This window comes from Melopsittacus undulatus, chromosome 6, assembly GCF_012275295.1.
Source record: "Melopsittacus undulatus isolate bMelUnd1 chromosome 6, bMelUnd1.mat.Z, whole genome shotgun sequence".
Classification (NCBI taxonomy): Eukaryota; Metazoa; Chordata; class Aves; order Psittaciformes; family Psittaculidae; genus Melopsittacus; species Melopsittacus undulatus.
This window is the reverse complement of record NC_047532.1, coordinates 21,378,422-21,393,865: the sequence shown is the minus strand read 5'-3', so window position 1 is coordinate 21,393,865 and position 15,444 is coordinate 21,378,422. Positions and strand designations below refer to the sequence as shown.

The 15,444-nt window shown below is 40.0% G+C and overlaps 1 protein-coding gene across 1 annotated transcript in view; it reads right to left on the bottom strand.

Annotated features, from left to right (window-relative positions):
• The window catches only part of ST6GALNAC5 (ST6 N-acetylgalactosaminide alpha-2,6-sialyltransferase 5), a 72,559-nt gene that overhangs the window by 11,932 nt on the left and 45,183 nt on the right, over positions 1 to 15,444 (bottom strand). Inside the window, exon 3 of the mRNA XM_005151243.3 lies at positions 2,908 to 3,317. Within this exon, the coding sequence (XP_005151300.2) occupies positions 2,908 to 3,317 (410 nt within the window). The remainder of the gene's footprint in view (positions 1 to 2,907; positions 3,318 to 15,444) is intronic.

Below are 15,444 nucleotides of genomic sequence, written 5' to 3'. Positions count from 1 at the left end.
TCTAGACCATGACCAAAGTGGCTGTGCTTTACACAGGTTCGGCAACCCAGCTAGGCTGCCTGCTGGGTTAGTTTTCTTTCTGCTTACACACACTTACTTTGTAATTTAATGTTTTCAATAAATAGGAGAATAACTGAATTTAAATAAACTAGCTTAAAAGCTAAACAATGAAATAAAATTTAAAACTTACTCAAGTATCACTCTAGCCTCTTTAAATACCATGTCTGTAGGACAGCAATACAGACACAGGATTACAGTGTCTTGCCTTTTCATAGAAGATCTGAACAAGAGTCCAACAAAAGAATACTGTTTTTATACCTAATCAGCTGTAATGGAAGAATATGAAGAACTGTCATGTGCTTATTAGGGGAAATTATCAGATATTCTTTTATATCCTGAACTAACACACTGTGCTGATAATTCTGTAGTGCACACTAAATTACAATTAAAGGCCTTTCTGCTCCACCAAAATCTCATTTATAATCTCTACGGAAATACTCTTCCTGCAGTTATTTCATTTATGCTTCCTTTATCTAATTACTGTAATATTGGTTCTGAATCATATTTTCTTAATGTACCCTTATTCAATTATAAAGTTATTTTGAAGTATAGGTACTTTATAATACCAAGTATATTGCTCTGCAGCCTTTGTCATTCACCAAACAATTTAAGTGGCACTGTTTTCTGAAGGTTTCCCTTCATTTCAAAATCAGGTGGTTTTTTTTTGAAAAGCACAATACATCCAATTACCTTTATTCTCATCATTCTCAAGACAGAAATGAATGGTTTGATCATTGCAACCTTGTAATCAGGCTTCTCTCTCCCTCTTTTGTTTTTTGCAGGCACTAATGTCAAGAGCTCAGCAGAAACCTCACAGGGAACAGCAAGCAGTGTTCTGGGCTGTACAATGTTCTGCTCCTGCCCCCACAACTACATAAATTTTCTCCCCTTACTAATTCCTTCCTACCCATATTTCTTTTCATCTTCCTTCTCTTTTGCTGTACTGCCTATTCATTTATTTTCATCTCCCATTTTAATCTTCTTAGTCCTTCAAGTATGCTGTATGTGCCCTCTAAAGGAGCAGTTCGTACACAGCAGAGCCTGTGATTTCTTGAAAGCAACAGGACCTGTTCATGCAGCTGAATTTTGCTAGTGTTCACATGCCCTTGATTCACACTGAGAGTATAGGGTGCCCATGACTGAGTCCGCTATAAACTGATTATAATTTCATTAATGTCTCAAATGCCTTGAGAGTACTTCAGAAGCCAAGACTGAGCCTCGTGCCTGTGCAGAAACAGAAATGCTTTCATCACATGCACAGCTATAGGCCTCTTGCTCTGGAGGGGTGATGCAGAACCAGAAAGAGGAGCTTGCACAGCAAGTATCAGGAAAGGAATGGGACTGTGGCTCTCCCTGGCAGAACTGACCAGACTGAAGCAGAGGAGGCAACTTGTACCTCAAAACTGGGAACTGCAAGTGGTCTTACACTGGAAGAGTAATCCAGGAAAGAAGGCAGCAGTGTGCACTCCTTGTGTAAGGATCTGACCCTTAGGGCTGATGGTGGGCCATGGTACAGTGCGACTACAACTTTGTTAACTTACGTGCCTTTGTAAACAGTGGGCATACAAATAGATAATCCTTTGCACTGTTCTTGAAGGGTTCAAATGCTTAATTCACCTTCTCACTTCACTGTACTTTAGGTGAATAAACCTGGGAAAGACATCAGAACTGGCATGGTATCTCCCCTTAGTATCCCTCCTTGTTCTGACAGAGGCAGTCTCTGGCTGAGACCCACAAGCACTGTTTTGAAGATGAAAAGGACCTTTAATGGTAAGAAACTGACCAATTTACTGTGAATCAGTCAAGAACTTAGATGCATAGTTTGATCCACTATAACTGAACAGAGCTCTGCAAGCAAACTGAGGGGCTATGACAAAGGCAGCGAAATGCCAAGCAAAGATACAGTCACCGTCAGCTAAGAGGATACAAAAGCTTCCTTTAACACTGGTTCTGCCTTTGTTGTATAGCCCAGTTCTCGAGTCCTCCCTGCCACACAGTTTGGTGTGTATGTATAGTATTTGTGAAGCTAGAAAATCTCACCATGAATTACTGCACAATAAACCTACCTCTTCATTTGTACCTAAGTAAGTGGTGGGGACCCTGTTCCACTTTTACAGCAGCATATTTAATGAGTAAAAAACAGGAATTCATTAAAAATAAATTTATTTCTTGCTAGGAAGTCTGGTTTAAATGTCCATTTTCAGACATTATATGTGAAAATGCTCAAGTCCTGCAGTGGGTCACTTACTAAAATTTGATTTGAAGATCTGCCTACAAGTCATAAACAGTCTCGTAAAGATGTAACTATTGTAATAACTTTCTTTTTCCCAGTTGGAAGCATAAGATGAACTGTTTTGAAGCACCTAATGTATAACTAATGTTTTATTTGTTTTACAAGAAGCTTTACAGCTGCAGTGTTCCAAGAATGCTTAAATTAAATAAACAGCTATTATAATTCACTGAATGGTGACATTTCCTCTATCAGAAAACAAAACCTATCCATTCTGATTTTTCAGAATCAGTAAAAAAAAAACTTTCAGGTATACTACCCCAAAGTGAGACTTAAACAGCTCCTGCCTCCTTGGCTGTGTAAACAGTACATTCAGATTCTGGTATTCAAAGTTGATGAGGCAATATTCCATACAAATTATTTTGATGCATATTTTTACTTATGTTACAAGTGATGTTATTTGGCATGTCATATTATATTACAACTCATGAGGCAGACACAGAGAATTTAATGGGTGTGATGGTCCCTCTGAGCAGATCTGAAATTGGTATATATATAAACTATGTTATTTTACTACTGCATAAACATCCCCCAAATGTATCCACATAAGTTCTCACCTGTCTTTCCCAGTTTCCTGTTTAAAAAGGTCATCAAATTGAAGCATCTTGTGGCGAGAAATCATATATGCTTTCAATTGAGGAAGTATCTGGTTCATCAGCTGCAGGTTGTTATACACCAGGCCTTTACCATCTCTCCTCATGTAGCTGCTAGGACCCCAGAAGATAAACACGGCACCGTGGCTCATATTTAAGAGTTCATTGCGATTTCGCAAAATCCTCTGAATACTGGAGTGTGCAATGACTCGAAGGCTCGTTTTGTTCCCAACATCTTTTCCATAACCTCGAGTAGGTGCATCATTCATTCGTATTACACACTCTGTCTCGTCGATTCTGTCACCTTGTTTACTTCCCAGAAGGTGTCCAGAGCTGGTTACCAATGCACAGCTCTTGCAATGCATTTTTAAAGGCTGCAAAGACATACATACTTCAAAATTAGCTGTAGACATCTTCCCACTCACTACGTGACAACTATGTTTTACATGTACATGGCATATTTTACAGCAAATATCTCAGAGCACTTTATATAATTCTCTGCCGGCAGTTTTCCCAAATAACTGGGGACACATTATCTGCACAGTTTGTAGATGGGGAAAAATGTTGTGTAGGTCTACAGCCTTTAAACTTCCTCTGAGGGTTCAAGTCATAGAATCATAGAATAGTTACGGTTGGAAAGGACCTTAAGATCAAGTTCCAACCCCACTGACATGGGCAAGGACACCTCACACTAAACCATGCCACCCAAGGCTCCGTCCAACCTGGCCTTGAACATCACCATGGATGGAGCATTCACAACCTCCCTCGGCAGTGCCTCACCACCCTCACAGTAAAGAATTTCTTCCTTATATCCAAGTCCACTGTTTAAATTTTCCTTTCCACTGCTGCTTCATACAGAGTATTCACAGCAGCTTCTATACTGTTCTTGGCTGCCAGGACTGTACTTCCTCTTGCCATAAATGAGCTATAATTAGAGCATTTTTAATTCTTCCCTTTCAGTCTTTTGCAGGACATCATCAATTTTAAGTCCTCATAAGCACAGGTGTAAATAGCTTTTCAACCTTGGGGTCAGGGAATTTTGCTACGGGAAGAGAGCTATACCTTGGTCCAATCCTTTCATGCTATTTCCAAGTTGCAATAGAACAAGTGTTCTTGTACCTCTGTGTTTCAACAGTCAGAGCTGGTCATTAATGTCTATGTATATTTTACATGACAGGGAGTTAGTGCACTGAACTTTTTCTAGCTTGTCAGGTCATGTTTAAAAGTTACACAGTAAAATGGAACAAAGAGGTGTCTGATCAGTGAACAGCTGACCTAATGGAATCAGGAGAGTAAAACAAGCTTTCATGAAAATGAAAATGCATGATAAATCATATTACTGAAGTATGCCACCAATACAGATATAAGTAAGATAAGTATGAAACTGTATCTGCTGCACAGGATGAGCTACTTTATAACAAGAATACAATAAACTGACAGGTAAAGGCTGTTTAAAAAGGTGGCCTTTCAGGAAACAGTATCTTGCAGAATTTAAGACCAATAACATTATATTACAGAATATACATACATGTGTCTTCTCCTTTCTTTGAAAAAAAACAAGTGAAACAAACAACACCAAAACCAAAACTGGCAGACTGAACTGTGGTTGCTCACTGGTCCAGGCTTCCTTGGAAGGCCATTTGGATCTACTGATCTTCTTCCCTAAGGATGTCCATCAGAAATGTCTTTCATCACTAACCATAAAGAATGGCATTCCAATACCCTCCTGGTGAGTAGCAGGTTGGTTTAATTCCAGAGGCTTAATTGATCTAATTCCATCAGGCACACAACATGAGGAGAGCTGTTGTCTCCTGCACTGTGGCACTGGCCTGATCCTGTAATACCAAGTAAATCAAGTGTACCAAAGAGGTTACAGTATTTACTGCTCTGTAGAGTGCTAGCAACCTAAGCCCATCTTTCACAACAAGGGCCTCAACACCTCGGGATCAAACCCTGTGGTCTCCATGGCAGCTTGTTGTTCATGCTATTACAAACATGGCCAGTATACCTCCAGGTGTAAACTTACCTGGTGGGTTTATCAGCAATAAGGGGACATTATGGTGAAATACAATTACAATTAATATCAACCACATGTATATTAGATTCAAATAACTAAATCAGTGTGAAGTGAGGCACAGCTTAAAACTCTAAAGCTGAAAAGAAGACACAACCTAGGCTTGAGATTATCTCAGACTTCCATTCCATATGTTACTTCAGTAACTTGGTTTTAATTTTGAAGGTAGTAAGTGGTTGTAGTCTGAGACTTTCTTCTGTGAGAACAGCTAATGAATGATTAAATGCTTTTTAGTTAAAGAGAGAATATGTGTAATGATACAACCGGTAAGCTTTGTATCTCCATCTTCCCCAAACTGTTAACAAAGTCCCGTTTCTTTCACATATATGGATTGTAATCCTGAGCTAATGATATGGGTAGAAATGTTCATGCCTTTGTGAGCCAAGGTTCCTAATGCAGTATTTACATGCATTTTCCTTTAAGCTTTCATCTGCCAGTTTGATGAATTACCAAGCAAAAGCTCTAAGGTGAACTAGCTGCTTCACCATCATGCTTGGGAAAGCAAGATGAAGTGCTAATGAGGTTAAAGGAAATGTAGTCAGCACCAACATTAACTCACATGGGTTTGAATATCCACACAGCAAGACATTTTCACCTAAACAATCTCTGCTGGTTTCTGGCCTACTGAGCTAGGACTTACTTGTTTCTTTTAAAAGTCTGCCAGAGAATCCATGAGTTGTAAGAAAACAAGGGCCACCATTAATGGAGCTGTGGAAACTTGGGGAGGGAGGGCGAGTGAGAAGATGTCAGCATTTGCTAAATGCCAAACACTAACACCCCCCAGAACACCTGTCCAAGATCTTGTTTGAAAACAGTTTCTTCTAGGAAAAAGTCTTTAGACTGAGAGATATTCAGGTATTGCCCCGCTACTTGAATGATGCATGGGGGCTGAGCCTGTGTAGCTGCTCTGGGCAAGTCATTTTCAGTCACCTCACTCAGACACTTTCAGTTGTCTACAAAACTCGCACCTAAAAACTGTCAGATGAATTCACAGCCAACAGCCACAAAAGTCTCCTACCAGCTGTTTATAATGCTCTGACAATACTGAAAGCAAGGAGGGAAAAAGCTATTGGCTGTAATATCATCTCATTGGGAGGCAGCAGTTGCACTAGAAATGGCATCTACTTAAGCAATAGTAATGGAAGCACAAGCCAGTTCTTTGGGATTGATGACCAGCTGGGAAAAGTTGATGGCCTGAGAATAACCAGGGGCCATTAAGCCAGAAGAACATTAGCTTCACAGAAAGCTCTGTTACAGTAATTATTACAGTGATGTTTGGGAAAAAAGCCAAACAAAAAAAAAAAGCAAACCCGTAACATGAGTTACATTTTAGGTAGGAGATGCAACTCTTGCTTCATGATCCTTGCTTCAAAATGACCAGAAAAGGGATAGGGTGAGAGCAGGTGAGTTTTATGGCATCTGTATTAATTACCTTGAAATGTAGCATATTGGGCATGTAAAAGCTGCTGACACTCAAGTCATACCCATTGTCAGTAAGCAGCCACAATTCTATATGTACCTGAACCACATGTACAGCACCTTGCACAACATGGCAGGGCGTGTGGCTATTTGGGCAACACAGGGCAGTCATATCAACACTGAAGGCACTGAGACAGTGAACAAGCCAAGAATTTGCCACATAAATTGCCCAAGTTACCTCTCAGTTCCAGTCACCTAAAAAATACATGCAGGGAGAGTGAGAAGAGAGGGTACAGGACAGCAAGCTCACAGCATGAAAAACCCGGAAGACGGCAAATTCAGCTGCTGTTTTTTTGGGATAGATGGGGTATCCCAAGGAAATGAAGGGAGCAGGTAAACATCTGGTAAACCCCACAATAGCAACTTAACCCTGTAACAAATGAGTGCAACCTTGCATCACTCTAAGTATCATAGGCCAAACTAACTCCTGGCAAGTTTCAGTTACATAGATTATAGTCTGGGAAGTAAGCACTGCTGCTGTATCACATACCTCTGATTTGTTGAATACCAATCAACAGACAAACAGGAACAAAAAACAATGCTATAATTGTTTCTGTATATATTTGAGGCAATTTGCTCTGTTATTGACTTCCAAATCTATGTTGTTCAGTGATAGAAAAATGTTACTTTCAGACACTTTATTGCTCAAAAAAAATCAATGGAAAAACGTTATTCCTGATTCAAAATATGTTACTCCTAGATATAATTATTGTCTCTGTGATGCAATCAAATTATTTTTCTTTATTCCCTTATAAAAGTCTTTTATCTTAAAGCAGATTTAGAAAACAAGACAGTTCCTCCCAGTAAAATTAGGAAACCCTGGCAAATGCTTTTTTCTTCTATACAGAGTACTTAATGACCTACTTTCAAGACCCCTGGGTTCAGATCACTCCATTATCAGTAGTATAAAGAATAGAGTATTTTATCTTGGGGAAAAAAACAGCAAATAATAACCAACCAACCAAGAACAAACCCAAGATCTTCTGGAGTGAAGAACAGCTCACTACAGAGCTCAGCAGAAAAAGACTACCTGTCAGTTCACGAACACCAGCATTCCTCATAGACACATCTGGAAAAACTATAGATGACTTCAAAGTAAATATATTGTGAAAGAGCAAGAGAGACTGAGAAAATTTAAAGAATATACAAATTCCTTTCAGATGAATGACCTTTAATTAGGCATTTGAGACTTCAGGCTTGTTCTTGACTGCTGGGTCAACAGCCACTGGCAACAACACTGCATAATTAATGCATTTCCAGTAATACAGTATTTTGCCCTGGCAGCTTCAGTTCTAACTTCTTACTTGCAGCTTTAAGCTGCTTTGAGGTTTCTTACAAGCTGCTGGCTTGGGACCACTGCTCCACTAGGCTGGTTCCTCCTTCCCAGTTTTCTTCTATTGGAGGCTTTGAGGACAATCTGTCACAATGGCACCCCAACCTCTGCAAGAGCTCTAGATAGCCCCAGTCCATTGCTGGCAAGTGACATGTGGCTGCTCTGGCTCTTGTGAGCCCCTCAGCACTGCTCCAAGTGTAAAGCTTCTCTACCCATTACATCCATCCCTCATAAGCAAGCTATACATACTGTTTCTATCTGATTGCCTCCTTCCTTAATGTTTTCCCCAGAAGACTGACAGTTATAAAGGCCAAATCTGCTTTTTTTGAGAAATTCTTAACAATCACCTGAAAGTAGAATAGAAACCCTGAATCCTCACACTTGTGGAGTAACTTCTGTTCTGTAAGTCAACACAGCAAGCTGTGGGGCTCAACCTGTCTTGTTAGTGAAGTACAGCTGCACTGCACTGTACTGCACTGCAGTAGTGATTTCTACAATGCAAGTACTCTGAGAGACATGATCCTGTGAAAATAATGCAAGATCCCCGATTATTTTTGCTTTGTAGTATGTTGATGTTTCATAAAAATATGGAAACAACTAAAAATGAAAATACATACAAGCACAAAGAGTTTGCTTTGCTATTTTTCAAGCCCCATCTACCTGATGCACTATGAAATGATGCTCACAAATTAGTCTCCAAACAGTAAAAAATCCTTCAGATGCATAGAGGGACATTTTAGGTAACACTTCTGTATATAAAAAGCTGGAACAAAAAACCAGACTGAAACACTTAACGTGTGAAGAGAATTTTGAACTTCAACCAACTTCAACTTGCTCTGGTACATACCCTTTTCAGGTCTCTGGGAGTTTTTTGTGGTGCCAAGTTCTGATCTAAGAGATGATTTTGCTTTGACTTTGACATTTTCACATGTATGTTCAGATGCAAAGTGTAGCTTAATTTCTACACTCTGCATGTCACCTCAGACTTCCCCCTCAAACTTTGTGTATTTTTCTTCTTTAACCCTTACGCTAGCAGGTACGGAGACCCCTTAAAGAGGGGGAGAAAAATCCTCTGAGCAAACACATTTATAATTTCTGTTGAAATAGATATTTGGAATGTTGGAGCATCTGCCACGAAAACAAACTGTATTATCGCTGAACTAAAAGCACTGATTGTCTTGAAAACTATATCCTAGTGGCTGATACCACACAAGTAAAAACAAAAGGTAGGAGATACCACTTGCCCAACATTGTTCATCCTTATGCAAATCTAAATAACAAGCATTTGCAACAAAACTTTGCAATTCAAAAAAGGCCTGGCAAGTCTGTTCATAAAGATAAATGCATATCTGTTTAACAAGATAAAAGATAAAACAAATGAATTTCTTATTACTTCTGTTTCTTGGGCTGTGGAGCTTGCATATGCAAATGTTATGGAAACATTAGCATCTTCATTTCCCATTGATTCTTCAGAGTTAATTATACAACTGGACTCTGCCTTCAGATATTTGATAAGTAGAAACAGTGAAATAACCAACCTTCAGCAAAAGCATTCATTACAGTAGTGATCACAGCACCCTAGGCTTTATTCCTCCAAGGAATGGAGTATTTTTGTTTTCCATGATACTATACTGATGGGCATCTGCAAAACCTGTAATAAAAGTACAATCATTTTGTTTTAAAAAGGCCCTTAGACATGTCTAATACAATTTCAAAACATGAGGCTGTATTATGAAAAGAAAAATAGAAAAACAAATGTACTCCATAAAGCTTTCACTGGGATAATTTTCTTAGAGAAAGTACTGTTAAGCACATTAGTCACTGAAGAGTCTTCTGCTTGTGTGAAGTGTTTTCCGGCACATTAACTCGTTTTCAGGGAACTGCCTGCTAGTCAAAGCTTCCATTAGATTAATTAAAATATGGCTCCTCTCACTGGAAAGAAAAGGCATGAGTTTGGTTACAGGACATTGACCACCTACAGAAACTGAGCCCTTTCTAGTTATATAAAACGCAAGCAGCAGCAGCACATGAGACTGAACAACAAGATAACTTTTAGTATATGAAGCACATTTCTCTTCTTATTTGGAAGCATGATTACAGGTGCTGATGTTTTCCCCTAAGCCACCTGAAGCGAATATAAGGTGCAACCTTGCAAATTGTCAGCACATATAAAGCTAAGATTTAGAGAGTAGTTTCTATCCTGCATCCTATAAATGTGTCCCATGAGGAAGATTAGTATCAATCATAGGCTTATTGGAGAGGGAGATAGGATGCAATGATAACCTGAAGCTATCAACTAGAGTAATGGTCTAAGAAGAAAAAGCAATCAGAGAAAGAAAAGAATATCCTCAATGAAAGACAGAACTGGAAAATCATGCAGGAATGTATCACATTGATGAACAGGAGCTGTTATACAAGAGAGAGAATCATATGAACAATATACAGGCTCTGAAGAAATGGTTATTACCTAATGTTTATCTTAAAAGGAGTGCAAATAGACATCCGTATTACATCAAACTCCTTTACTTTTGTTCTGCAGCTAAAATACTTGCACTAATATCCAATAAAGCCATAAGTGTGGTGTCTTACTATGCAAAATGTTATCACTGAAGTGTCAGAAAAACAGGAATTATTTCAACAGCCTAAAAAAAAGGGTATTGGACAGTTGGATTTTTGCTTCAGGAAGTTTTCACATCAACTTCTCTTATCTGCTTTGGTGTGTTTTGGCAATCCTTTCCAGTTCAAATGCTCCGTGGACATACTCCCTCAGCTGCTCTCCCTGCACCTGTCATGGACGTGCAAAGGTGTTTTTGAGCTTCCAGTTCAACAACACATAACGTTGTACCACCTCCACAGCACGATCCCAAGGTAGCCTCGATATTCATATTGATACTAAAGACAGATGCTAGAAACAAGTACTGGCAGCAAAACTGGTCAAAACATCCAGATGAAAAGAAGTACCTGTATCTGCAACTCTGTATCAGTGTAATATTAACTGATTTTGGAGTACAACTAAATTTTAAAAACAATCCTCTGAATTCAAGGGTCAGCTCTTTAGATTTTTTTAGGGGGGTTTAAAGGGTCTGAAGCACTCCAAACATGTCTCTCCTATTGTTCACTATTATCACAGACCTGATCAGGACACAAACACTTGGTGGATGGAAACATTCAGCACTGAATTGTGCCTGCTGAGGGATAATTAGACAAGTACAGGAGTTGGCACTCTGTCTGCCAACATGGCACTGCTTCTCCAAAGAGATGCTCTTCAATACATAGCAGGATGTTGAAACTATCTTCTGAGTAAGTTAGGGGTAAATAAGTTTGGGTGAGAAGGACGAGGTTAACTCCAGTTTCTCGTAACTGGAGAAAAAGGCTGGCTGGAGAACAAAGAAGGTGTCTCTCAGAAGAAGGAACTCTGAGCTGCAGGGCAAATGAGAAGAGGGAGACCTTGAACAACTGGGCCAGGAAAGAGCTGATATCAATTCAGCTAATTACAATGAGAGAGGTAAGAGGTCTATTTCTGCATCTATGTGTTTCACAGACATTTATAACTGTGCATTCTCTTGTCCCTGTAGCATATAAACACACTCTTTGTATTATTATACGTTTCACCATCAACTGATTTGAATGAAGCATAATTCCCAGGCACTTGGCTAACTCTCTTCAGTATATTCCTTGCTTAAAGATGTAGGTTATCTATAACTGGGGAAATGATATAACTTGAATCCACAGTTACCCAACCATAGTCAAGGAATCTGAAGAGTAGAAGGGCATGCCACAGAGAGGATGAAAGAGGTAGGTTTAGGTACAGATACCACAGAAATCAAGGAAAAAAATATATCATCCTTAAGTGAGCAACAGTAGAGATGGAACCTTCCTGCAGTAAGGTGAAACACGGAGTACCAGGGGATTTGTGGGTGCTTTATACACTTTATCTGCTTTTCATTTTACATTATTAGTCCTAAATTGTACTCCTTGGATGTGATGTGTGTGTCATTTGGAGTGCATTTTACCTTGTAGTGACATTAAACAATTTCTGCTCACTTCTTCCTGCATGGATGGGGGGAGTATATTTCACTGGATCACTCCTTGGATCCATTTCATAATGAGAATAGGAGGCAAAGATAAGTAAAAACAAGGCAGGAAAAAAAAAGGAAGATAGGTGGATAATACCGCTTTCTCTAGTGATACCTAATGCACATAAAATTCAGCCCAAAATGCTACAATAAAATGGGTGATGGTAGTCATGGAAGAATGGAAAGGAGAGCATGGCAGCATGATCAAGAAGTGCTAGGCTGCAGAGGCTTTCTTTAAAGCATTTCTTAATCTTTCATTGCTTCATATCACCATTACTGAAAGCCTTGACATCTAACTGATACCTGTCAGCAGGAAGTTTCAAATCCTGTAAGCAGTGCTTGCCTTTCAGGACTCTGTACGATGCCTGGCTGCAGCCCAGGATTCTTGTTTCATGTGAATGAACTTCTGTCAAATGGTTTCTTCAGAGCTATAGGCACATTCTAAAGTAGTTTTTCTGCACTGGACACGTAGGTCATCCTTCCAGCTTTACTGCCCCCCCAAATAATAGCCACCCACCTAAACAGGATATTTTTACAAACCTAGACCTCTCTAGAGCCACAGTTTCTGCTCTCAGGAGACATGACAGGATATTTGCTTCTTGTAGGAGAGAAATACTGAAGTGTCAACAGTTTTTTGTACAGGAATCTCTCAGTAAAGAATTAAAAAAAAAAAAGGATGACTAGCTACTCATCAGGTGTAACTGTGTCAGTCCACTGAACAAAGATGTGACCAGGTAATTCAATCTGTCTTTACTGCATGGCCCTTGGGTTGCCCCCAGGCGCTGCTTCACCCTGCAGCAGAATGGTCCAGGACCCTCTGCCTGCAGCTGCCCAAACCCCACTGCCTTGCTGACAAGGCAAGGTGGCACCAGACATGTATCAGGTGCTTCTCAGGAGCTGCCTGATGCTTCACCCTCAGAGCCCAGCAGTCATGTCTATCTTACTGCATGACCTGAGGTGTAACATCTGACCCCAATAGCCTGCAGCATCCCCAGGAGGGCTCTGTGCAGTGCCCCTTACCTATGCTCACCATTCCCCTCCATGTGCCACACAAGGCCACCCGCAGCCCCAGTGGCTTTCCTGCTGATGTCTCCTGCTGTGACAAATATGCCTGCAGAGGACAGGGCAGGGTAGGGCAGGAAGGGACACCAACAGTGCAGGAGAAGCAAACACAGTTACAACCTGCCAGGAGATGGCATGAGAGCATAATCCTGACTTGGCCTGCCCAGCTGTGCACAGATGTCCAAACCGCTTGCAAGGAAGAGCCCTTGAGGACAGCTGGCACCTGGACAGTATTAACCAAGTGGGAATTTCACCCTGGGTATGGCAGTGTCTGCACTGTGTTAGGCCTGTTTCCCAGTTTTGCACATCTGAAGAGAAACCAACATGTTCATCCTCACAGGAGAAACTGTTGCTTCTGTTAGTGCAGCACAGCCAGGAGGAGCATCTGTCCTGCAAATCCACATTTGGAGAAACAAGGAGCCAAACTCCGCTGATGTGTCAGCATTTAATTATAGAGTTGGAATGTGGTTCAAATCTTTCCCTTTCTATGTGTCCCGCTTCCCAAAACACAGAAAATAGCACCAGTGCATGCTTTCTACCCCTCAAAACCGATTATCAACATTACAGCTATGATAATTCAACAGAAATTAATTGTGTTCTATAGAAGGGGACAGGTTCTGAAGGTTTCGCTGGTTTCCTTTTTAATTGTTGTATTACACTGAGAACACAGCAAAATCTTTTTAACATGCTAGACATGCTGGGGTTTTGTTTGCTTTCAGAGACTGCAATGGATGCTAAGTTTTCATTTCATTAAAAAAATAAGTTATTAAAATAGTCTATTTTGGTTCACTATGCGTTTGCTTTACATGTGGATGGTTTCACATCAGAAATGAGGTATTTTTTTCAATCAGTATTGAGCAACAGACATCTGGGAAAGCAAATAAAGAACAGATCAATGTATTTTTAAAAGAAAGCTTGTTAATACAAAAACAAGTAGTCCTGTCAAAACCAGGTTATTTTTGAATAGTCACCATTTCCAAAGGAATCAATCTATCCCAAAGCTAAATAGGGCATTACCTTTTGACAAGACAACATAACACAACCTCAGAAACTGGAATGCTTGCAGAAACCTCACACCAAGTATGGAGAGGAACTTGTAAGAACAAGTGTTGATAGGACAAGGCTCTGTGTGTGTATGGTTTCAAACAGAAAAGAGGGTAGATTTAGATATTAGGAAGAAATTCTTTACCCTGAGGGTGATGAGACACAGGGTGCCAGGAGAACTTGTGGCTGCCCCATTGCTGGCAGTGTTTAAGGCCAGACTGGATGGGGTCTTGAGCAATGTGATCTAATAGAAGGTGACCCTGCCCATGGCAGGGGATGTGGAGACGACCTTTAAGGTCCCTTCCAACCCAAACCATTCTGTTATGAAGTATGAACTACCTTATGAAGAAACAACTTGTCTAGGTAGATGCATCATCACTTCCAGTTATGTTTCTGGGGGGCATGGCTAGCTGTTTGAATGTAGGGTGGGTTGGCTGAAACAGGCACACCATTTATGAGAAAGAAATACTAATATCCAGCTCCTGAGCAGCCTTATATGGGAATTAGAGAAAGATTTTGGCAGATGCAGGAAAAGAAGTGTAGGCACCCAGTTCACTTGAAATTCAAATGAGAAAGCAGTGAGTTGGTGCTTTCAGGGTTAGGCAGCAGCTAAGCAAAGATTTTTAATACTGCAATTTTACATTTAGGTTTAGGAGTGGAGCTTTAATTGGGTTAAGTCCTGCTTTACATACCAAAGCTCTCCACAAGCACTAACTCTGTGTTCCTGTATTAAGTAAAGTCCTAGAGAACCACAGCCACATACCTGATTCATCACTCTTTGGAAGGCTACCATAAATCTGTCATGGAAGCCTACTAATTGCTAGTAAATCACCATCACAAGCATATCCAAAAAGAGTAAAAGTGAAGAGCCGACCATTCAAAGAGCTCTGGGGTGAAATTGTGTCCCTTTACAGACGAACCTGTAATCTATGTGAAAATAAATGATATACAATGATTACTAAATTTGAAATCAAATCTTCACATGGGGACAATTCAGTAAGATTAGGTGGCTACATGACTATAGAGCAGCTTCAATTATGGAGCCTGAAATAGTGTCATATCCCTCAGAGGCTACAAGAACTCTGCATTGCTTTACTCACAGACATCAGAAGACATTCCCTTTCACCAAAGGGTCTGGGCGTTCTCATTTGGAAAAGAAAGATAAAAAAAACAGAAGGCATGAGCCCCAGAATGATCCCAATTTATCTGAGCTACCATTTGCACTGCCAACTGATGGCAAACGAAGTGTGATCAATTCTAGGCCATTGTACATCTTTCCCATTGACTGACCTGCCAATCCTTGATTGAATAATTAGTTAAAATATCAGTATCTGCCATTTTGCACAATACTCACAAGACAAAGCTCTCAAGTTTTCATAAAATGGACAATTACCATGTTATCTCTAACTACATTTCCTTTCACAGATATGTCT